This window comes from Salmo salar, chromosome ssa24 (assembly GCF_905237065.1).
Source record: "Salmo salar chromosome ssa24, Ssal_v3.1, whole genome shotgun sequence".
Taxonomy (NCBI): domain Eukaryota; kingdom Metazoa; phylum Chordata; class Actinopteri; order Salmoniformes; family Salmonidae; genus Salmo; species Salmo salar.
Window position 1 is genome coordinate 42,037,501 of NC_059465.1, and position 25,480 is coordinate 42,062,980.

A 25,480-nucleotide genomic window follows, 5' to 3' on the forward strand; every position below is an offset into this window, starting at 1 on the left:
TGAGCTGTCCGGCAGTTACCGAAATCCATATTTCAGATTTTTAACAGGGTCGTTAGCAATTTAGTTTTCAGAGTATTTTCTGCGCCCATGTGCTCAAATTCTAGACCTCGGATTAAAACCAGATTATAGCATCCATAAAGTGACCATTGGATTAAAAATGTCAGATTGACTCAATTTGTAGGTGCAACAGTTTTTTTTTTTTTTTTTAATTAAATTGATAATTTATCGCTCTCGTGCTCATTTCGGTCCAATGATGTGCTACCATTTTTTGTTACATTTCTGACATATTTTCAGCCGAATCTCATGAGTTCTAAAACCGGACCAAAGCACATGGGCTGCGCAGCAACAGTGCTAGTAGCTAGCTAGCTAACACCAGTTGTATGAGAGGAAAGCCACAAGCAAAGCAAGGTAGCTATATTTTCCTATGGAAAGTTTTCCACATGGCTGACGTCATATGTATGAACTGTTGGCCTTGACACTTGCGTGTAAACAGACTGAGCACAAACAAATAAGATGGCGAACGCCCCTTGGCTGCTATTGCCAGTTCGCTAGCCAACTAGTGTTAACCAGTAACATTGGCTAGCTACAAGCCATCAAGGCTGTTGAAATGTTAGCTAGCTACAAGGCTGTTGTAACGTTAGCTGGCTACAAGCCAACATAGCTGTTGTAAAGAATATTTTTCCAGTTTACACCATATTGGCTTAAATGGGTTTCTGTTTTTTCACTTCCCTCTGGAAAATCAGCTGTTAATGAAAAAATATTTGCCTCCTTCCTGATTTCTTTTTTTTTTTGCACATTTGTCATGTTTCAAATCATCAAACAAATGTACATTTTACACAAAGATAACCCAAGTAAACACAAAATGCAGTTTTTAAGTGCTGATTTTATTTATTAAGGGAAAAAAGCTATCCGAACCTTCATGGCCCCATGTGACAAAGTATTTCCCCCCTAAACCTAATAACTGGTTGTGCCACCCTCAGCAGCAACAACTGCAATGAAACGTTTGCGATAACTGGCAATGAGTCTTTCACATCGCTGTGGAGGAGTTTTGACCCACTCTACTTTACAGAATTGTTTTTATTCAGCCACATTGGAGGGTTTTCAAGCATGAACCACCTTTTTTAAGGTCAAGCCACAGCATCTCAATCGGATTCAAGTCCGGACTTTGACTAGGCCACTCCCAAACCTTCATTTGGGGTTTTTTAAGCCATTCTGAGGTGGACTTGCTGGTGTGTTTTGGATCATTGTCCTGCTGCAGAACCCAAGTGCGCTTCAGGTCACGAACTGATGGCCGGACATTCTCCTTCAGGATTTTTTGGTAGAGAGCAGAATTCATGGTTCCATCAATCCCAGCAAGTCGTCCAGGTCCTGAAGCAGCAAAGCAGCCCCAGACCATCACATTAATACCACCATATTTGACTGTTGGTACGATGTTCTTTTTCTGAAATGCTGTGTTACTTTTACGACAGACGTAACTGGGCGCAAACCTTCCAAAAAAGTTCAACTTTTGTCTCTTCAGTCCACAGAATATTTTCCCAAAAGTCTTGGGGATCATCAAGATGTTTTTTGCCAAAAGTGCGACGAGCCTTTATGTTCTTTTTCGTCAGCAGTGGTTTTCACCTTGGGAACTCTGCCATGGATGCCATTTTTACCCAGTCTCTTTCTTATGGTTGAGTCATGAACACTGACCTTAACTGAGGCAAGTGAGGCCTGCAGTTGTTTTTAGATGTTGTTGTGGGTTTTTTTGTGACCTCTTGGATGAGTCGTCGCTGCGCTCTTGGGGTAATTTCGGTAGGCCGGCAGCCACTCCTGGGAAGGTTCACCACTGTTCCAAATGTTCTCCATTTGTGGATAATGTCTCTCACTGTGGTTCGCTGGAGTCCCAAAGCTTTAGAAATGGCTTTGTAACCCTTTCCAGACTGATAATGTCAATTACTTTGTTTCTCATCTGTTACTGAATTTCTTTGGATCGCGGCATGATGTCTTGCTTTTTGAGATCTTTTGGCCTACTTCACTTTTCAGACAGGTTGTATTTAAGTGATTTCTTGATTCAACAGGTCTGGCAGTAACCAGGCCTGGGTGTGGCTAGTGAAATTGGACTCAGCTTTCCCAAAAAATTTGATTAACCACAGTAAATTCATGATTTAACAAGGGGGGGGGAAATTACTTTGTCACATAGGGTCATGAAGGTTCAGATAGATTTTTTTCCCCCTTTTAATAAATACAATTATCACTTAAAAACTGAATTTTGTGTTTACTTCGGTTATCTTTGCGTAATATTAAAATTTGTTTGATCTGAAACATTTAACTGTGACAAATGTGAAAAAAAGAAATCAGGACGGAGGCAAATACTTTTTCACAGCACTGTGTCCAACACACAACCACCTGTTATGTTGACAACAAAAAAAAGTTTATTATAAAAATTTAAAATAAATCTCAATGACGTATTTATAAAAAAAAAAGGTTTAAGGGAATAAAGGCAGGCACCACATTACTAGAAAACAGCTCACTCAATCAAACCTGATGGTCTTGTAAGTCAGTATAAAAGCAAAGCTTGCTTTTATGTAATATGTTTTTTTTTTTGTTTTTTTTAAAGCTTGAAATGGTAGGGGAACGGCACAATGTTTTCGTGCAGGGTTGGCTAACTTTGATCGAGTTAGGGGCCATAAAAAAATCTGAACTCGTTAGGAGCCGCAGTGGCTCCTGGGTCTACTCAGAGAGTTACCCACACATGCAGTCAGAGCCATCCAATGGTTTACCTTGTATTCAGTACAAATCACATTATCTCACTAATATAGCAATGGATACGATGCTACTAGTAGCAATGTCATTTCGCTGAGTCTACTTTCTAACAGAAAAAAAAAAAAACTGCTCAACATTGTTGTCCTCCCCACAGCTGGACATGCCCAAGGAGCAGCTTATAGCCAACATGCAGACTGTCGTCGAGGATGTCTGCTCTCACCGGCCGGCTAGCTTCGGTATGTACCTACCGTGATGATGATTCATTCATTTGAATTGACAAACACCAGGCTTTTTTAAAGTGAATCTGACATATATCACATTGGGCTTTAGACGGTTAAAATTCATATGATGGTGCCTCAGCCATGTGACTACAACAATACAAACTTAGGTTCCACCCACACAGCAAGTGTGTTCTCATCGGCTGGGTATCTTTGGTACGTACCACCATGATGATTGTATTTTATTGGACACATTTAAAATATAGAGTTGCCTCCACAGAGATCCTGTAAATTATTATTTATTTAATTCTATAGTTGCCTCCACAGAGATGTGAGTACAATAATGCACAGCTGTATAGACTCTGTCCCCCCTGACAGAATGACAGCTGTATAGACCTTCCCTGTAGCTCAGTTGGTAGAGCATGGTGTTTGCAACGCCAGGGTTGTGGGTTCGATTCCCACGGGGGGCCAGCCCAGAAAAAAAATGTATGAAATGTAAGTCGCTCTGGATAAGAGCGTCTGCTAAATGACTAAAATGTCAAATGTAAAATGTAAAATGTAGACGCTGTCCCCACTGACAGAATGACAGCTGTATAGACTCTGTCCCCCCTGACAGAATGACAGCTGTATAGACTGTTGATTCAGTTGGTAGAGCATGGTGTTTACAACGCCAGGGTTGTGGGTTCGATTCCCACGGGGGGCCAGTACAAAAAATAATATATATTAAAAAAAAATGTATGAAATGAATGAAATGTATGCATTCACTACTGTAAGTCGCTCTGGATAAGAGCGTCTGCTAAATGACTAAAATGTAAACGTAAAAAATCTGACGGCCAGCCTTTAACCACCTCGTTGAGTTTTTCGTTTGACACGCATACACACACACACACACACACACACGCAAACTAACACACACACACACATACCCACAGACACTAGATCCAACACACCTGGGGATCTGTACACCTGTGTGAAGTGAAGTTGTCTTTTGATTCTGAGCCAAGGGACAACTTTACCCAGCAGTAGAATGTTAGCAAGCACAAGGCAAGAACTCATTCAGGCACATGATGTTAGACACAATGTAACAATCAGGTTATCAGTATTGTATGATCATCGTAACTATTAATAACTACCATCTTTAAAAAATATATATTTATGAACTTCATTTATTGATAATACAGCTAGCAGAATTTGCCATCCATTAGGTTGGACTGAACCATTCATTCCATGGTAATCATCCCAGTCGTTTACTGACCACCAAGTTAGGCAGTAATGATCAATTAGCTAATATAGTAACTATTGAATCTGAAACAGGGGAATTACTGTCAGAAACCAAATGAACCAATCAAATATTCTCCTGCTCCTATAAAGAACTGTACACCTCTGATTGTAAATCCAAACGAAGCCAGACTTAAGTCCTCTCTACAATAATAAAGAACGCCTCTTCTCTCAACAGTGGAAGACATCTCGCTTGGAGACAAAATCTCTCAATTATCTCAAAAGGACATTGGATAGAATGAATAAAGGCAAATTATCTGGATTAGACGGTATTCATTCTGAGGTCTATTTAAACATTTTGGACTCAATTAGTTCTACTATTGCTTGAAATGATTAACGCAGCCATTCACAAAGGTTAATTTAGGAGAGATGTGAATACAGCACTAATTCCGCTTTTATAAGGAAAAGGTAAGGAAGCCACTGTGTTCCCACCCTACTTTAGACATGATTCTTCCCCTATTTTTGATTAACAAAAAATATAAAACTGTTTTACAAAATGTCGTCGTCTCGTCTCGAAACCACATGGACCAAAGCAGTTTTTGTTAAAAATGTTTATCTTCGGATAACCTCCGTCCACTATTACATATCTTAAATGCTTCATCAGAAACAACAGCTCATTCAGCTGCTTTATCTCTAGATGTAGAAAAAGATTTTGATCAACTAGAATGTTAATATCTCTGGTCTGAACATATGGGAATTGGCTCCAATTTCATTCATATGATTAAAATACTTTATGCCAATCCATCAGCCATAGTTCTAACAGGCAATATCTGCGCCGTTCAGCATCACTTGAAGCAGCAGACAAGGCGATCCAACTTGTCCTTTGCTATTTCTATTATCCATTGAACCGCTTGCCCAGGCAATTCGTCAATCAAAGGAAACACCAATTTCCCTAAAATCTGCTGATCTCGTTATACATAGACAATATTTTGCTGTGTCTAGACAATGTATCTCAATCGCTCCCAAACGCATTGAAGATCATAGATAGATAAATTCAGCTTACCGTAATTTCCGGACTATAAGCCGCTACTTTTTTTCCCAGGCTTTGAATCCCGCGGCTTAAACAATGATGCGGCTAATATATGAATTTTTCCCGCTTTCAAAACGCATTCTGTGATGTGGTCAGTTTTTTTGGCGGCATGAAGCTTTCATTAGACCAATGAAATTGCCGAACGGGTTAAGGTCAAACAACTTTTTAGTTTACTGTTTAGATTAAATCGCGCGCTCTCAAACTTCCCATCATTCTGATTACGGTAGTCATTTTGTCACCCTCATCATGGCAAAGACACAGAGAAATGCATATGATGCAGCTTTCAAGTTGAAGGCAATTGATCTGGCTGTTGGAAAAGGAAATATGGTCTGGAGCAATGACTTTCTTGGTAGGCTACTTTTTACAAGCCGTGTTTCGTTAAAGCCTATTTATTTTTGTTACAAGCCGTGTTTCGTTAAAGCCTGTGTAAAGTTCATTTGTTTCAATGTACCGGTAGGCACCTGCGGCTTATAGACGTGCGGCTTATTTATGTTCAAAATAATATTTTTTTTTAATTCAGTGGGTGCGCTTATATTCAGGTGCGCTTAATAGTCCGGAAATTACGGTAATCTCAAATTATAAAATGAACCATCCTAAATAGGTTTAGACATGATTCTTCCTTTCCCTGGCTGAGTATATAGAGAAATATGGTGTCTCCTATTGACCTGGAAGAGCTGGTCTCCACTGATATATCCATCATGTAATTCCCTACTTAGAACCCAGAAGACTAAAATACAGCTGTCTATTGGTACATCGACATGAAATTCCCTACATAGTATTTTTATTTATTATGAAATGAAGGAACATTTTTAAGACTGGTTAGAGGGACAGGAAGGGGATGGAACCCCTCTCTGCTCCGGGGCGTATGTGGATTAGGGACGGCAGCACTACCAATGGACTAGACCTAGGCACTGTGCCAAGCTATATCTGACAGCCGTTCTCTCTTCCCTTTAACCCCGCAGGACATTTCATAGAGCGAGCGATCGTCAGTAGTCAGACGAGTGAAGCCTTGCTCTTTAAGAGTGAAGAACTCGTACAGAAAACACCAACGGATAAGGAAGCTTGAAGTGTTCCTTGTGATTTTTATGTATTACTGACTGTGTACACTGTATTGAATAAAGTATGATGATATGTTTTACGTGACTGTCTTGTGGACCTTTTCATGTGTTGAATTTACTTTAAATCGCTCTGGATAATGTTCCCTGGTATAGAATGTGATCTTGTGAGTAAAGGATGGCTGAAGGAGACTACTGGATAATGTTCCCTGGTATAGAATGTGATCTTGTGAGTAAAGGATGGCTGAAGGAGACTACTGGATAATGTTCCCTGGTATGGAATGTGATCTTGTGAGTAAAGGATGGCTGAAGGAGACTACTGGATAATGTTCCCTGGTATGGAATGTGATCTTGTGAGTAAAGGATGGCTGAAGGAGACTACTGGATAATGTTCCCTGGTATGGAATGTGATCTTGTGAGTAAAGGATGGCTGAAGGAGACTACTGGATAATGTTCCCTGGTATGGAATGTGATCTTGTGAGTAAAGGATGGCTGAAGGAGACTACTGGATTGGAGTGTCTGCTCACTAACTAACATTATACATGTAATTGCTATTAATAGAATATTGTATAGGGCAGGGAATGGTTCAGTGATGATACACTGATTGAATACAGTTCCTCTTTTGCAACACCAGATGGCAGTATTAACATGTATTAACAGGACAACTATTATTATGGTCTGCCCAAATCTGAGCCTCACTTAAATATCAGCTGTCTGGATGTAGGCAGTCCATGAACGTGAATGAATGAATGAATAAACACGTGGATTCCCAATGATCGGCTTTTGGATAGACAGTAGTTCAGACCATTTTTAGGGTGATGCATTTGGATAGAAGGCCAATCCCAATCTAAATGGCTTCTTTTAATAGCATTTTCCATTGCACATAGCCATAGCCACGGGGAAGATGTTTGGGGGTGCCCAGCTACAGACGTCTATATCGGTCCTCTAATACGGAACTATTAAAGGCCCAGTGCACTACTTTTTTTGTGAAAATAATCATATTTAATAAAAAAAAGTGTTCTGATTTTTATTTATTTTTTTCCCCTATTTCCCGCAGCGATGCACATAACTTCACTTGGAGGGAACGCTGAGGATCTAAGCATGCATGGAACAGAAGTGGAAACTGTTGTTTTCACATGGAAAAGTCCACGAGTCTTTTGGATTTATTTTCTTGGTTTCAAATGGCTGGGGACAAAAAAAGCGTTTTGCCGTTGATTGAAGATGAGGTCGTCGTCGTCCCCCCCTCCCGAGGAATATCAGCTCAGACTGTCGTTAGAGCGCGCTCTCTGACTTGACTGGGATTGACCACAGTGGTCATTTAATCCAGTAACCAATGTTATTTATGCCTAATGTCTAAACACTATAATACAATAGCTACAATACAGGTATTCCCAAAGGAGTGTTGATGTCGTCTTACATCATTGCCCCTAATAATAGAACTCAACATACTGACTCAAATCTCTAGCCACTTAAATAATGAAAACAATTGATGTAATAAATGTATCACTAGCCACTTTAAACAATGCCATTTTATATAATTTTAACATACCCTACATTACTCATCTCATATGTATATACTGTACTCTCTACTGCATCTTGCCTATGCCGTTCGGCCATCGCTCATCCATATATTTTTTATTTATATATTATTATTCATTCCTTTACACTTGTGTGTATAAGGTAATTGCTGTGAAATTGTTAGATTACTTGTTAGATATTACTGCATGGTCGGAACTAGAAGCACAAGCATTTCGCTACACTCGCATTAACACCTGCTAACCATGTGTATGTGACCAATAACATTTGCTTTGATTTGAACTCATAATAACATTATGGTAGTAGCCCATCATATTGTGCCCGTTCAAGCATGACGTTATCGGAATGAGAGATATGTAAATTAGCTGTCGTTTTTTAATGGGGGCATATGCATAGCCCTGTCTTGTATTCACTGTGAGCAGGCGGCACACCATGCATTTCTATCCCTACTGCGTTTAATCCTCCCGGTGTAGTGAGTCAGTTTGGAGAGAGGAGAGGCTGTACAGCAAGTAACTTTATAGCGTCGGCCCGCTTCTTGCGCAGCGCAGGTCACTGGATAATCATATGGTTTCCAGAGGGATTTTCGCCCGTCGTCATGGTGTACCGCTTTTAAATCTACTGTCGGTGACACCTGCGTTTTTTTTGTCTTGAAGTTTCGCCGACCGCGAACAGTTGCGTCTGCATTCCGTTTTCTCCAGAGTCCAGACCCGCACCGTTTTTCAGAGAGGGAGAGAGGGTCCCCGTTTGTCCTACCTGCTGTCTTCACGCGTAGCTCAACATGCCAACTATTCTCTAGCCCGGTCAAACATACACTGCCTACTTTTCCCGGTGTTGTTGTTTATCTGGAACTTCCGGGAACCAATAATTATATTTGAGAATCGGTGTGATTTGAACTAGGAAGATACTGCATTCAGCACCGTTGGATTTAATGTCTTGTATGCATGCGGTGAACATGGGTTTAGGATGGATCTTCATAGCCGCTTTGGCTGGAATTCTCACCGCCACTCCAGGAATACAAGGTGGGTATTTTGGCTCTTAAATCAAGTGAATTAACAATATATTCATTGATTATGGAAATAACATCTCTAGTATGCCTAGAAAAAGGTTATAGGCTATGAGTCTATTCTTTATAAATTTAGTGGATTGCGCAAAGTTGCCAATATGTAGTCTATTTGACTGTTTATGTTCAAAATATATTTTCTGCATCAAACATTCTACCTGGTTGGGCAAATTAGTTCTGACATTTTAAAACAGAAATATAACTCAAGGCATTATTACGTTAAAGAATAGGCTATCCCGTGTAGCTCAGTTGGTACAGCATGGTGTTTGCAACGCCAGGGTTGTGGGTTCGATTCCCACGAGGGACCAGTACGGAAAAAAATGTATGAAACGTATGCATTTACTACTGTAAATCGCTCTGGATAAGAGCGTCTGCTAAATGACTAAAATGTAAAAAAAATGGCTATATTCTGTTATTACACAGGTATGAACCACTCAGTCTAATAATCACATCTAAACCAGTTGGCTCCCTTGCTATCTTTTCCCTGAGGGGAGAAATGTCCCATTTCAGAATCAGCATCTGAATGACTCCTATTACTATTCAGACATTATAATCTCGTCCTAATCTGCAATCTGTCCGATTCAGATTGAATGGAACAAATGCCCCACAGGGAGTCACTCACACCCATGCCTAAATAAACTTGCTTTACTATAACCCAAATATAATAACCCTAGGCTTTTACCTTATCATTGAAATCCTTATTCTATCATGGTTCAGTCAAATGAATTAGGAAACATTGCATTATAACCCCCGACATCTGATATTGAAATGTGAGGCCACAGTAAGACGTCTCTACAGGAGCATAAGGCAATAAGATTTAGCTGTAGATTTGGTGCCCTCTCCCACAGGGCGACTCGGTCAGACTTGAATTCAATAAATGAGAAAGACCTGTGGCTATCACACTTTACTGACAGCCTGCAAGTATGTTTGTGTGTTACCTGTTATAAGCATGTGTGAGGCTTAATAATATATTTTATAATAAATTATAACAGCCAAAAAGATTTGTAGAGGGGGCTGCCATAATCAATTTGTAGAGGTTTTCTTTTTCGGTAACTTTACTTGAGACCTAAAATCTTAAGGAATGCCTAGCTCAGTGGACTAAGGTAGTCTTAGTCAGGGGTGCTGTACTACTATGGCAACCCCATTAAAACAATGCTACTATGGCAACCCCATTAAAACAACGCTACTATGGCACCCCATTAAAACAACACTACTATGGCAACCCCATTAAAACAACACTACTATGGCAGCCCTATTAAGACAACACTACTATGGCGGCCCCATTAAAACAACACTACTATAACAGCCCCATTAAAACAACACTACTATGGCAGCCCCATTAAAACAACACTACTATGGCAGCCCCATTAAAACAACACTACTATGGCAGCCCCTTCAAAACAACACTACTATGGCAGCCCCATTAAAACAACACTAATACGGCAGCCCCTTCAAAACAACACTACTATGGCAGCCCTATTAAGACAACACTACTATGGCGGCCCCATTAAAACAACACTACTATAACAGCCCCATTAAAACAACACTACTATGGCAGCCCCATTAAGACAACACTACTATGGCAGCCCCTTCAAAACAACACTACTATGCAAGCCCCTTCAAAACAACACTACTATATCAGCCCCATTAAAACAACTCTAATATGGCAGCCCCATTAAAACAACACTACTATGGCAGCCCCTTTAAAACAACACTACTATGGCAGCCCCTTAAAAACAACACTACTATGGCAGCCCCTTAAAAACAACACTACTATGGCAGCCCCTTTAAAACAACACTACTATGGCAGCCCCTTTAAAACAACACTAATATGGCAGCCCCTTAAAAACAACACTACTATGGCAGCCCCTTTAAAACAACACTACTATGGCAGCCCCTTTAAAACAACACTAATATGGCAGTGTGTAGATTGATGAAGGAATTTTAATTTTTTTAATCCATTTTAGAATAAGGTTGTAACGTAACAAAATGTGGAACAATTCAAGGGGTCTGAATACTTTCTGAAGGCACTGTAGTAAGTACTATAGTATGCTATAGTAAACTGTATAAACATTCAGAATGCACTGTGTGCGTCGACAGACGACAGATGGTTGGTCACATACACACCACCGTTGTTCTCTTCCAGTGTGAAGTCTGTTCAACTCTCAGAGTGACACTTTCCCAAAATCAGATTTCCCCAGTCATTTCTGTCAACCCCAGCTCCAGATGTATAGTTGCTGTGCACACAGCCACAGCAACTATAGTTTGTTTTCTCAACGATTAACTCTTCCAATTGAGCAAGTAGAATCATGGCCACTCCATTGTTTATTAAATCACAGCTTACTTTTTGAATGGCTAACAACCTACTGTGAAGTTCAGAGTAAGTAAACCTCACTGACTCCGGTGGACACACACGCTGTAAGACCGCTTACCTACTCTGGTCCTAGTGTAATATTGATGTACAGTTGAAGTCGGAAGTTTACATACACCTTAGCCAAATACATTTAAACTCAGTTTTTCACAATTCCTGACAGTTAATCCTAGTAACAATTCCCTGTCTTAGGTCAGTTAGGATCACCACTTTATTTTAAGATTGTGAAATGTCAGAAAAATAGTAGAGAGAATGATTTATTTCAGCTTTTATTTCTTTCATCACATTCCCAGTGGGTCAGAAGTTTACATACACTCAATTATTATTTGGTAGCATTGCCTTTAAATTGTTTAACTTGGGTCAAATGTTTTGGGTAGCCTTCCACAAGCTTCCCACAATAAGTTGGGTGAATTTGACAGAGCTGGTGTAATTGAGTTAGGTTTGTAGGCCTCCTTGCTCGCACACACTTTTTCAGTTCAGCCCACAAATTTTCTATAGGATTGAGATCAGGGCTTTGTGATGGACACTAAAATACCTTGACTTTGTTGTCCTTAAGCCATTTTGCCACAACTTTGGAAGTATGCTTGGGGTCATTGTCCAATTGGAAGACCCATTTGCGACCAAGCTTTAACTTCCTGACTGATGTCTTGAGATGTTGCTTCAATATATCCACACAATTTTCCTGCCTCATGATGCCATCTATTTTGTGAAGTGCACCAGTCCTTCCTGCAGCAAAGCACCCCACAACATGATGCTGCCAGCCCCGTGCTTCACGGTTGGGATGGTGTTCTTCGGCTTGCAAGCCTACCCCTTTTTCCTCCAAACATAACGATGGTCATTATGGCCAAACAGTTCTATTTTTGTTTCATCAGTCAAGAGGACATTTCTCCAAAAAGTACGATCTTTGTCCCCATGTGCAGTTGCAAACCGTAGTCTGGCTTTTTTATGGTGGTTTTGGAGCAGTGGCTTCTTCCTTGTTGAGCGGCCTTTGAGGTTATGTCGATATTGGACTCGTTTTACTGTGGATATAGATACTTTTGTACCTGTTTCCTCCAGCATTTTCACAAGGTCCTTTGCTGTTGTTCTGGGTTTGATTTGCACTTTTCGCACCAAAGTACGTTCCTCTCTAGGAGACAGAACACGTCTCCATCCTGAGCGGAATGACGGCTGCATGGTCCCATGGTGTTTATACTTGCGTACTATTGTTTGTACAGATGAATGTGGTACCTTCAGACGTTTGGAAATTGCTCCCAAGGATGAACCAGACTTGTGGAGGTCTACAATTTCTTTTCTGAGGTCTTGCCAAAACGATAGTTTGTTAACAAGAAATTTATGGAGTGGTTGAAAAACGAGTTTTAATGACTCCAACATAAGTGTATGTAAACTTCAGACTTCAACTGTTGGTAGAAGACCTTAAGTGCATACTTGTAATTGTACTAGAATGACCTTTGAACTTTATGTTAACGTTGTGGTTTTCTCCTCACTCCCACAGGAGCATGTGTCTATCAGGGATCTCTGTTTGCGGTAAGTGTTTTCTTCATTCCTTCCCACATCCCTTTCATTTCATTATGTCTCTATTGTCTCCTTCTCTTCTTCCGTCTCAGAATGATGACGCGGGCCCGTTTCGCATTGGTGCTGATGCATTATCTATCACGGTGTATTAACTCATACATTATGTAGGAACGTGTTACCCGAGGTAGTGTTTCTAAAGCAGGGTTACGGTGACGGTGTCTTCCTACTGTCTATCTATGGGGGATTGTTTCACTCAACCCTTTGTCTGAGATGTAGCTGGTTAATAATGCATAGCTGCTGCTGACTTTGTGAATCATTAATAGAGAAGAGGATATGACTATTAGATGTCCCAATTGGCACCCTATTCTCTATATAGTGCACTACCTTTCACTGGGGCCCATAGGGCTCTGGTCAAAAGGAGTGCACTAAATAGGGAGGAGGGTGTCATTTCGGTCGCAGCCTAGATGGTTGTTTTGGAAATGGTTGCTTGTCTCCTACTACTATTTATGAAGGAAACTATATGGATGTCTGGGCCCTGTTGTAGAAGGTTATGAAGGAAGCTATGTGGATGTCTGAGCACTGTTGTAGAAGGTTATGAAGGAAGCTATGTGGATGTCTGAGCACTGTTGTAGAAGGTTATGAAGGAAGCTATGTGGATGTCTGAGCACTGTTGGAGAAGGTTATGAAGGAAGCTACTGTCATGGGCGTTGTAAGGATTGGACCAAAACGCAGCGGATAAAGTGCTCATCTTCTTTCTTTATTAAAGAAAACACTTTAAAAAAATAAACTAACGACGAAAACAGTCCAGTAAGGTGCACAGACTATACTGGAAACAACCACCCACAAACACAAGAGAAAACTAACCCAACTAAATATGGCCTCCAATTAGAGACAATGACAACCAGCTGCCTCTAATTGGAGGTCATTGCCAAAAACCCAACATAGAAATAGAAAACTAGATAAACACATAGAAATAGATAACAGAACATAAACCAAAAACACCGAAACACACAAAACAAACACCCCCTGCCACGCCCTGACCAAACTACAATAACAAATAACCCCTTTTACTGGTCACGACGTGACAGCCACAGTGCCTTCGGAAAGTATTCAGACCCCTTGACGTTTTCCACATTTTGTTACATTACAGCCTTATTCTAAAATTGATTAAATAATTTCCCCCCCTCATCAATCGACACATAATAGCCCATAATGACAAAGGAAAAACAGTTTTTTTAAACATTTTTGCAAATGTATAAAATAAAAACTGACATCTTGTTTACATAAGTATTCAGACCCTTTACTCAGTACTTTGTTGAAGCACCTTTGGCAGCAATTACAGCATTGAGTATTCTTGGGTATGACGCTACAAGCTTGGCACATCTGTATTTGGGGAGTTTCTCCCATTTTTCTCTGCAGATCCTCTCAAGCTCTGTCAGGTTGGATGGGGAGCGTCGCTGCACAGCTATTTTCTGGTCTCTCCATTGATGTTAGATCAGGTTCAAGTCCGGGCTCTGGCTGGGCCACTCAAGAACATTCAGAGACTTGTCCCGAAGCCACTCCTGCATTGTCTTGGCTGAGTGCTTAGGGTCGTTGTCCTGTTGGAAGGTGAATCTTCGCACCAGTCTGAGGTTCTGAGTCCTCTGGAGCAGGTTTCCATCAAGGAACTCTCTGTACTTTGCTCCGTTTATCTTTGCCTTGATCCTAACTAGTCTCCCAGTCACTTCCGCTGAAAAACATCCCCACAGCATGATGCTACCACCACCATGCTTCACCATAGGGATGGTGCCAGGTTTCCTCCAGACGTGACACTTGGCATTCAGGCCAAAGAGTTCAATATTGGTTTCATAAGACTAGAGAATCTTGTTTCTCATGGTCTGAGAGTCTTCAGGTGCCTTTTGGGTAACTCCAAGCGGCCTGTCATCTGCCTTTTACTGAGGAGTGGCTTCCATCTGGCCACACTACCATAAAGACCTGATTGGTGGAGTGCTACAGAGATGGTTGTCCTTCTAGTAGGTTCTCCCATCTCCACAGAAGAATTCTGGAGCTCTGTCAGAGTGACCATCGGGTTCTTGATCACCTCTCTGCCCAAGGCCTTTCTCCCCCGATTGGGGGTGGGCAGCTCTAGGAAGAGTCTTGGTGATTCCAAACATCTTCCATTTTTAAGAATGATGGAGGCCACTGTGTTCTTCGGGACCTTGAATCCTGCAGAAGTTTTTTTTGTACTCTTCCCCAGATCTGTGCCTCGACACAATCCTGTCTAGGAGATCTATGGACAATTCCTTTATTTAACCAATTTTAGAATAAAGCTGTAACGTAACAACATTTGGAAAAAGTCATGGGGTTCTGAATACTTTCTGAAGGCACTGCATATGGATGTCTGAGCACTGTAGGAGAAGGTTATGGAGGAAGCTATATGGATGTCTGAGCACTGTAGGAGAAGGTTATGGAGGAAGCTATATGGATGTCTGAGCACTGTAGGAGAAAATCATGCACTTTTAAAGTTCAGAGTGCCTGGTATCGATTTCGAAGCTGGAACTCTGCAGTGTAGCCTACAAACTGGTATTGAAGCTGGAACTCTGCAGTGTAGCCTACAAACTGGTATTGAAGCTGGAACTCTGCAGTGTAAGCCTACAAACTGGTATTGAAGCTGGAACTCTGCAGTATAGGCTACAAACTGGTATTGAAGCTGGAGCTCTGCAGTGTAGGCTACAAACTGGTATTGAAGCTGGAACTCTGCAGTGTAAGCCTACAAACTGGTATTGAAGCTGGAACTCTGCAGTGTAAGCCTACAAACTGGTATTGAAGCTGGACCTCTGCAGTATAGGCCCTACAAACTGGTATTGAAGCTGGAACTCTGCAGTGTAAGCCTACAAACTGGTATTGAAGCTGGAACTCTGCAGTGTAAGGCTACAAACTGGTATTGAAGCTGGATCTCTGCAGTGTAGCCTACAAACTGGTATTGAAGCTGGAACTCTGCAGTGTAGCCTGCAAACTGGTATTGAAGCTGGAACTCTGCAGTGTATGCTGCAAACTGGTATTGAAGCTGGAAATCTGCAGTGTAGCCTACAAACTGGTATTGAAGCTGGAACTCTGTAGTGTAGCCTACAAACTGGTATTGAAGCTGGAACTCTGCAGTATAAGCTACAAACTGGTATTGAAGCTGGAAATCTGCAGTTTAGCCTACAAACTGGTATTGAAGCTGGATCTCTGCAGTATAGGCTACAAACTGGTATTGAAGCTGTAAATCTGCAGTGTAGCCTACAAACTGGTATTGAAGCTGGAGCTCTGCAGTGTCGCCTACAAACTGGTATTGAAGCTGGAACTCTGCAGTGTATGCTGCAAACTGGTATTGAAGCTGGAACTCTGCAGTGTAAGCCTACAAACTGGTATTGAAGCTGGAACTCTGCAGTGTAAGGCTACAAACTGGTATTGAAGCTGGAACTCTGCAGTGTAGCCTACAAACTGGTATTGAAGCTGGATCTCTGCAGTGTAAGCCTACAAACTGGTATTGAAGCTGGAACTCTGCAGTGTAAGCCTACAAACTGGTATTGAAGCTGGAACTCTGCAGTGTAAGCCTACAAACTGGTATTGAAGCTGGAACTCTGCAGTGTAGGCCTACAAACTGGTATTGAAGCTGGAACTCTGCAGTGTAAGCCTACAAACTAAGCCATTACGTTTCTTTTGTTGGATATCTAATCTATGGATGTATTGTATGGATCGGTTGGCTTGCCTCTCTTTCATTCTGTATGTGCTGTTTCACGCTTGCTGATCATGTTGAATGTCTTTACATCTATGTGCTATGAATCACTTTGTGTTTAAACCAATCAAAACGTGTTGAATTTCTTATTTAACAAGATATTGTGATGTTTATACATATACCAAGGCCGGTCTCGGCCGGTCTCGGTCGGTCCATTGACATGTAGGGTCTTTGGTCTTTCAAAGTTTCTAACCCCATCAAACTAAGTGAAAGACTACTTCTTACCTAGAATGGCAGAGAGAGTCAGGAGTGCTGCCTGGGTGAAAACATGAGGAATGCTGCGTGGGTGAGAACAGGAGGAGTGCTGCCTGGGTGAGAACAGGAGGAATGCTGCGTGGGTGAAAACATGAGGAATGCTGCGTGGGTGAGAACAGGAGGAATGCTGCCTGGGTGAGAACAGGAGGAATGCTGCCTGGGTGAAAACATGAGGAATGCTGCCTGGGTGAGAACAGGAGGAGTGCTGCCTGGGTGAGAACAGGAGGAATGCTGCCTGGGTGAGAACAGGAGGAATGCTGCCTGGGTGAGAACAGGAGGAGTGCTGCCTTGGTGAGAACAAGAGGAGTGCTTCCTGGGTGAGAACAGGAGGAATGCTGCCTGGGTGAGAACAGGAGAAGAAGACAACATTCAGAATGTGCTCTGCGTTCTTGTCTATACCCTGAAAACCTCCTGAGGAAAGGACCAACACCATTATTACAAACAGAGTGGCTTTTTGACCCAAACGCTGCTTTTCTCCCCTGAAACAACAGGTAATCGCTCTTAAAACATGGTTGAACACGGTTCTCAGAGGCAGTGTTGTGGTTCCCTGGCGGCTTTACACACAGGTTTAATGGCGATTGGCGGGTAATGTCAAATTCCTGCTTTCCACCGCTATGTGATCAACGTAATTACAGTAAAGGTTAGCGTAGAGCTGCAGAACAGAACAGCTCTCTCTCTCTCTCCTATCTCTCTCTCACTTCCGTCCTCTCTCTCTGTTCTCTCTCTCTCCTATCTTTCTCTCTCTCTCTCTCTCTGTTCTCTCTCTCTCTCTCCTGTCTTTCTCTCTCTCACTTCCGTCCTCTCTCTCTGTTCTCTCTCTCTCCTATCTTTCTCTCTCTCTCTCCTGTTCTCTCTCTCTCTCCTATCGTTCTCTCTCTCACTCCCGTTCTCTCTCTCTGTTCTCTCTCTCTCCTATCTTTCTCTCTCTCTCTCCTGTTCTCTCTCTCTCTCCTATCGTTCTCTCTCTCACTCCCGTTCTCTCTCTCTGTTCTCTCTCACTCTCTCTCCTTTCTTTCTTTCTCTCTCTCTCTTACTTTCGTTCTCTCTCTCTCCCATTCTCTCTCTCTGTTCTCTCTCTCTCTCCTATCTTTCTCTCTCTCTCTCTCTCTCTCTCTCTCTCTCACTCTCTCTCTCCCATTCTCTCTCTCTGTTCTCTCTCTCTCCTATCTTTCTCTCTCTCCTATCTTTCTGTCTCACCTCACTCCCGTTCTCTCTCTCTGTTCTCTTTCTCTCTCTCTCCTGTCTTTCTCTCACTCCCGTTCTGTCTCTCTAACTTTCAATCTCTCACTCATTAAATAAAGATAATTTGTGTTATATATATATATATATATATATATATATATATATATATATATATATATATATATTTCATCTCACTCTCTCTGTCCTCTCATAAGCTTTAAGAACACACAGAACACTGATTGGGAAAGAAGTTAGTGGTGTGCAGTGGCACGGTACAGCCACTATATAATTACACTCCTCGTCCGCAATTAGAGAGAAAATTAATAGGGGATGAGGAGGGAGTGATTGAAGGGTGAGGTGGGAGAGGAGGACAGAAGGAAAGAGGGGTGGGAGAGGAGGACAGAGGTTTTTTTCCCTCATCAATCTACACACAATACCCAAAATGACAAAGCAAAAACAGGTTTTTAGAAATGTTTGCAAATGTATAAAAAATAAATAACTTAAATATTACATTTACATAAGTATTCAGACCCTTTACTCAGTACTTTGTTGAAGCACCTTTGGCAGCGATTACAGACCTGAGTCTTCTTTGGTATGACGCTACAAGCTTGGTACACCTGTATTCAGGGAGTTTCTCCCATTCTTCTCTGCAAATCCTCTCTAACTCTCAGGTTGGATGAGGATCGTCGCTGCACAGCTATTTTCAGGTCTCTCCAGCGATGTACGATCAGGTTCAAGTCCGGGCTCTGGCTGGGCCACTCAAGGACATTCAGAGACTTGTCCCAAAGCCACACCTGCATTGTCTTGGCTGTGTGCTTAGGGTCATTATCCTGATGGAAGGTGAACCTTCAACCCATCCTGAGCGCTCTGGAGTAAGTTTTCATCAAGGATCTATCTGTACTTTGCTCCGTTCATCTTTGCCTCGATCCTGACTAGTCTCCCAGTCCCTGCTGCTGACAAACATCCCCACAGCATGATGCTGATCACCGTAGGGATGGTGCCATGTTTCCTCCAAACGTGACTGTCAGGAGAATTTTCTATCCCAATGATAATAACTAACAATCAATAAGCTTTGACCAATCCCCGAGGTTTGTAAGACACTGGGTTTAATAATAATTAGTCAAAGACTCAGCTTATGCAAAAGGTTCATACAGTTTATTCACGAGAACGTTCTGAAGTCCATAATACAGAGACATTCATTTTATAGTTCATTCCCTACTTACGCACATACATCCACACAAACAGTAGATATCCTACGCACATACATACACATGAACAGTAGGTGGGTTGTATCCCTCCCCAGAGTTCTCCCCACTGTTTATCACTAGCCAGCGTTGTCCGTTCCATTGCCCCGAGATTAGAGGAACCTTGAGAAGTACTCCGTCCTATCGTACGTTTCTCAGAGTTCTAGCCAGGTCGAGCCAAACACAGTCTTAATTGTTCTCGGTATTCTCTTGGGCACACACATACACACATACATTTCTCTTCCTCACAGGTCTCTACTAAACCTTATGGGACTTACGTTTAGTACTTTAATTATTCATTATACATGCTACATAAACTAATAATCACTAATAGTTAAGTTTCAGGGTAGAATTATTTAATCATTACATTTAAACATATAAATCCCTTATAAGTGACACTTGGCATTCAGGCCAAAGAGTTCAATCTTGGTTTCATCAGACCAAAGAATGGTGTGATGGAGGCCACTGTGTTCTTGGGGACTTTCAATGCTGCAGACATGTTTTGGTACCTTTCCCCAGATCTGTGCCTCGACACAATCCTGTCTCGGAGCTCTATGGACAATTCCTTTGACCTCATAGCTTGGTTTTTGCTCTGACATGCACTGTCAACTGTGAGACCTTATATAGACAGGTGTGTGCCTTTCCAAATCATGTCCAATCAATTAAATTTACCACAGGTGGACTCTAATCAAGTCGTAGAAACATCTCAAGGATGATCAATGGAAACAGGATGCACCTGAGCTCAATTTCGAGTCTCATAGCAAAGTCTGAATACTTATGTAAATAAGGTATTTATGTTTTATATTATTATAAATTTGCAAAAAATTCAAAAAACCTGTTTTCACTTTGTCATTATGGGGTATTGTGATGTCATTATGGGGTATTGTGATGTCATTATGGAGTATTGTGATGTCATTATGGGGTATTGTGTGTAGATTGCTGAGGATTTTTATTTAATTTAATCCCTTTTACAGTAAGGCTGTAACGTAACAAAATGTGGAAAAGTCAAGGGGTCTGAATACTTTCCCGAAGATACTGTAGTAAGTACTGTAGTATTCTATAGTAAACTGTAGTATTTTTTTTATGCGGGTTAAATGGTTGGGAGTATATAGGGGTGTTTCCCAGACACAGATTAAGCCTAGTCCTTGACTATAAATCACTTTCAATGGAGATTCTTCATTCATTTTCTTAGTCCAGGACTAGGCTTAATCTGTTTCCGGGAAACCCGCCCAGTTAATTGATTAATTGAATTGAATGGATAATTAAAATTAGTAGCTAGTTCAGCTGGAGATAATATTACACATCTTAAAAAATATGTGTATGAAAAAAATGGCCAATAATGGCCTAGAACAGGGTTATTCAACTCTGACCCTACGAGGTTCGAAGCCTGTGTTTTTATCCTATACCCGATTGTTAATTGCACCCTCCTGGCGTCCCAGATCTAAATCCGTCCCTGATTAGAGGGGGACAATGAAAAAACGCATTGTTACTGGCTTAGAGGTCCAGAGTTGAGTTTTAGGGGTCTAGAAGGTATGTGAGAAGTACATTTTTTTGGTTTTCTGCTCGGCTGTAAGTAACATAGTGAACTGGAAATGGTGACTTCGGGCTCAACGCAGAACTTTCCTGCTGCCGCCTTGGGATTTAGTATTACTTATTACTTATTAACCTGGAGACAAATATAACATTCTCCCCTCCCTCAACCTCCCTAGGAGCGCATGGGTGATCAGGCACATAGAAGCAGCTTTGTGGTTGCCAAACATCTGGTCGAGACGCATATTGCCAGTTTACCCAGATACAGATTAAAAATTCAGTCCTAATTTTAGACTGAACATCAGGTTTTAATGGATGATCTCCATTACCCAGGCATTTAGAATCAGGTTTGTGGCTCTCAAACATCCAGACGATTAGACTTTAAGAAAAGAGGACACATGATGGTTGTACCATATATAGCTAACTTGGCAACAGAGCGTCTCGAGAGTTAGTGGTCCTTTGTAGCTCAGTTGGTAGAGCATGGTGTTTGTAACACCATGAAAGAAGGTTCAATTCCCGGGACCATACATAAAATGTATACACGCATGACTGTCAGTCACTTTAGATATAAGCGTCGGTGTAAACTATAATATAAGTGTTACATTAAAACAGTTTGTCTTTAAGAGCTTCAGTTCCTCGCTCCACTACAGCTGGACTGATAAATGAGTTGCTGCTTTGCTCCTGGACTGGAACTTAGTCTTTTCTCATTGTGCGTACCACACAGACAGACAGCCCTGACGACAGTAGGGTGGAGTAGAGAGGAGTGGCAAACCTTAGTCAAACAGAACACCCAGTGCTAGGCTAATGTGCGAACTAATAAGCTCGAGCTAGCTATTCCGCAGTCTTCCTGCCCGCTCCCCCTCCGTTCCCCCAGGCCATACCTAGGCTAATAGGCAAACAAACAAGCCAGTTATTCCCCCGGCTCTGCAACACTCCCTCCCTCTCCAGACCGTCCGGTTGTGACGTTGCCGGTTTCATCTCCTGCATGTTCTGTTTGGGAGGTCCTCAACCCTTTGTCTCCCAGTTCACTTCGGCTGTTTGTCCCCTTGATTCAGCCTCCAGCAATAGATTTCTTCCCAAATGGCACCCTATTCCCTATATATTGGAGTCCAATCTGAAATCCTTGAGTTACATAAAGGGGTGCCCCAAGGTTTCGATACTCAGCCCACTACTGTTTACATTCTATATAAATAACATTGCTGATGTTAAAAAAAAGTTATATTAATTTTTATGCAGATGATACAGGTTGGCCAAGCCTTTTCAAATTTGAAATCCAATTTTCCAGCAATGCAGAGGTCACTATTGGAACTAAAGTTAGTGCTAAATGCAACAAAAAAAAGCATCCTTTTTTCTTTGTACCATAACGTAGATTTAAACCACTAGATGCTGTTTTCCATTGGGCCCTTAGGTTTATTGCTGGGGATGGTTCTAGAACTCACCATTGTGTTTTGTATCAAAAAGTGGGTTGGGCCTCTTTTTATGTAAGGATAGAGCAGCATTATCTTATTTATCTACAAAGCACTCATGCAGAAGCTTCCTATGTATCTATCATCATTAATTCAATTTAGACTTACAAATTACCAAACCCGTTCTCGGGCTTGGATAACACTGGAGGCCCTTTTGTCTCCACAAAGTTGGGTAAAGTTGCTCTTAGTTTTTTTACGCCCTGTATGTGGAACAACTTACAGAGCTCTCTGAAAATAGATGTTCTGGTCCCCTTTGGTCAATTCAGAGAAATTATCCTCTGTTGATAAATGATTTTCTTCATATGTTTAGAAATGTTTTATATTGTATGATGTATACAGTATGTTTGATTAATATATGCAGGGCTCTAGTCTCAGTATGATTTCCCTGTTGAAGGTTTAAGAATAGAACACTACTTCTGGTCCAAAGTAGGGCACTACAAAGGGAATAGGGTACAATTTGAGATGCAGTCAGTCTGTTTACCTATCGTCTGTGGCTATGTGAATAGGCCCATAAGCCCCAGTTTACTCTCCCCCTCTTCCCCCCCGCTCTATCTCCTCCACCTCCCTCTCCCTCCTCTCACTCTCCTGCCCCCTCCTCCTCGCTCTCTCTCCTCCACCTCCCTCCCCCCTCCCTCCCTCTCCCTCCTCTCACTCTCCTGCCCCCTCCACCTCCCACTCTCCTGCCCCCTCCTCCCCCCTCTCCCTCCCCCCTCCCTCCCCCTCCCTCCCCCCTTTATCAGGCTTATTGCTGTTTTAACTGAGTGACTGGTTTTCACAGTGCATTTCACCCTCTTTGTCTCTGTTAAAGGCAGTGGGAGGAAGGGCCGGCCTCGTCGGCCACTCCTGGGCCATGTTAACCCTCATTTGGGCCTTTTTGACAGGGTCATCTGGGGAAGAGAGAAAAAGATGTAGAGAGAAAGAGAAAGGGGTGCGAGAGACAGGTATATATATATATATATAGAGAGAGAGAGAGAAAGACATCTCTTGTGACAGTGAGTAGAGAAGTTCCCTAAAACTCCCAGGACAACAGTCTGTCTGCTCAGTTGAGATGTAGAAGACGTGTGAACTATACCTCTAAGATCTCTATCAGGTCCAGAACAATACACCATCGTGTGGGTAGCCTAGTAGTTAGAGCGTTGGGGCAGTAACGCTCTCTCATGGGCCAGTAACCGAAAGGTTGCTGGATCGAATCCCTGAGCCTGACAAGGTAAAAATCTGTAGTTCTGCTCCTGAACAAGGCCCACTGTTCCCCGGTAGGCTGTCATTGTAAATAAGAATTTGTTCTTAACTGACTTTCCTAGTTAAATTAAAGATAAATAAAACGTTTCTGCAGTGTCTCCATGTATAGTGCCGTAAAAAAATGATTTTCCCCCTTTCTAATTTTTTTCTATTTATGACACGGAATGTTATCAGATCTTCAACCAAAACCTAATATGAGATAAAGGAACACATTTTAGTCATTTAGCAGACGCTCTTATCCAGAACACTGAGTAAACAAATAACAAAATGTTGATACTTTCATTTATTTATGTAACGGGCGTCGTAAGGATTGGACCAAGGTGCAGTGGGAACGTGTATACTCATCTTCTTTATTATTTAGAAGAAGGAAAAAACTAACAAATCACGTATACAAAACAACGAACGACACTAAACAGTCCTGTCAGGTGCACCGACACTAAACAAGGAGACAACTACCCACAAATCCCATTACAAAAACACCCCTAAACATAGGACCTTCAATCAGAGGCAACGAGGAACAGCTGCCTCCAATTGAAGGTCAATCCAATGAACTAAACATAGAAATAGATAGACTAGACTGAACATAGAAATACACTAACAGAGAACATAGGCAAAAAAAAAACCCGGAACACAATAAAACAAACACCCCTCTTACATAAGTACACAGCCCAACAAACCCCGAACCACATAAAACAAACACCCCCTGCCACGTCCTGACCAAACTACAATAACAAATAACCCCTTTACTGGTCGGGACGTGACAATTTAATAGGAAAGTTATGCAACACCCAATGCCCCTGTGTGATAAAGTAATTTCCCCCTTACACTCAATAATGTTGTGCCACCTTGACTGCAACCAAACGCTTCCTATAGTTGTTGATCAGGTTCTCATATCACTGTGGAGGAATTTTGTCCCACTCTTCCATGCAGAACTACTTTAACACAACGACATTTGTGCAGTTTCAAGCATGAACTGCTCTTTTCAGGTCCTGCCACAACATCTCAATGAGATTTAGGACTGGACTTTGACTAGGCCATTCCAAAACTTAAAATGTGTTGCTTTTCAACTATTCTGATGTTGAATTGCTTGTGTGTTTTGAATCATTGCCTTGCTGCATGACTCAGCTTGCACTTCAGCTCACAGACATATTACCTGACATTTCTCCTTTAGAATTCTTAGATACAGAGTAGATTTCATGGTTCCTTCAATGATGGCATCTGGTCCAGGTCCTGAGGCAGCAAAGCACCCCAAACCATCTCTACTACCACCACCATGCTTGACCGTTGGTATGACGTTTTTACTGTGGAATGCCGTGTTTGGTTTTTGCTAAAAAAAAAACAGGACTCAAGTCATCCAATAAGTTATAGTTTTGACTAATCTGTCCATAGAACATTCTTCCAGGAGTCTTGACGATCATCCAGGTACTTCCAGGTGCTTTTTGTCAACATTTGTGGAAACCATGGGTCCCCTACCAACCCCCTACCAACTCCCTACCAAACCCCTACAACCCCCTGCCAACCCTCTACAACTCCCTACAACCCCCTACCAACCCCTTATAACTCCCTACCAACCCCTTATAACTCCCTACCAACCCCTTATATCTCCCTACCAACCCCTTATAACTTCCTACCAACCCCTTATAACTCCCTACCAACCCCTTATAACTCCCTACCAACCCCTTATAACTCCCTACAACCCCCTACCAACCCCTTATAACTCCCTACCAACCCCTTATAACTCCCTACCAACCCCTTATAACCCCCTACCAACCCCTTATAACTCCCTACCAACCCCCTACCAACTCCCTACCAACCCCTTATAACTCCCTACCAACCTCTTATAACCCCCTACCAACCCCTTATAACTCCCTACCAACCCCCTACAACCCCCTACCAACCCCTTGTAACTCCCTACCAACCCCTTATAACTCCCTACCAACCCCTTATAACTCCCTACCAACCCCTTATAACTCCCTACCAACCCCTTATAACTCCCTACCAA

General features: G+C 41.9%; 2 protein-coding genes across 3 annotated transcripts in view; both read left to right on the forward strand.

Moving 5' to 3' along the window:
• mrpl1 (mitochondrial ribosomal protein L1) overlaps positions 1-6,411 on the forward strand; it is a 23,435-nt gene extending 17,024 nt beyond the window's left edge. For both annotated transcript variants that reach the window (XM_014172593.2, XM_014172594.2), the window contains 2 exons: positions 2,897-2,978; positions 6,231-6,411. In XM_014172593.2, coding sequence (XP_014028068.1) covers positions 2,897-2,978; positions 6,231-6,334 — 186 coding nt within the window. In that variant the 3' untranslated portion in view covers positions 6,335-6,411. The remainder of the gene's footprint in view (positions 1-2,896; positions 2,979-6,230) is intronic.
• Positions 6,412-8,323: 1,912 nt separating this feature from the next.
• The window catches only part of LOC106585923 (extracellular matrix organizing protein FRAS1), a 345,785-nt gene continuing 328,628 nt past the window's right edge, over positions 8,324-25,480 (forward strand). Inside the window, exons 1-2 of the mRNA XM_045706754.1 lie at positions 8,324-8,878; positions 12,783-12,814. Of these exons, the coding sequence (XP_045562710.1) occupies positions 8,788-8,878; positions 12,783-12,814 (123 nt within the window). The 5' untranslated portion in view covers positions 8,324-8,787. The remainder of the gene's footprint in view (positions 8,879-12,782; positions 12,815-25,480) is intronic.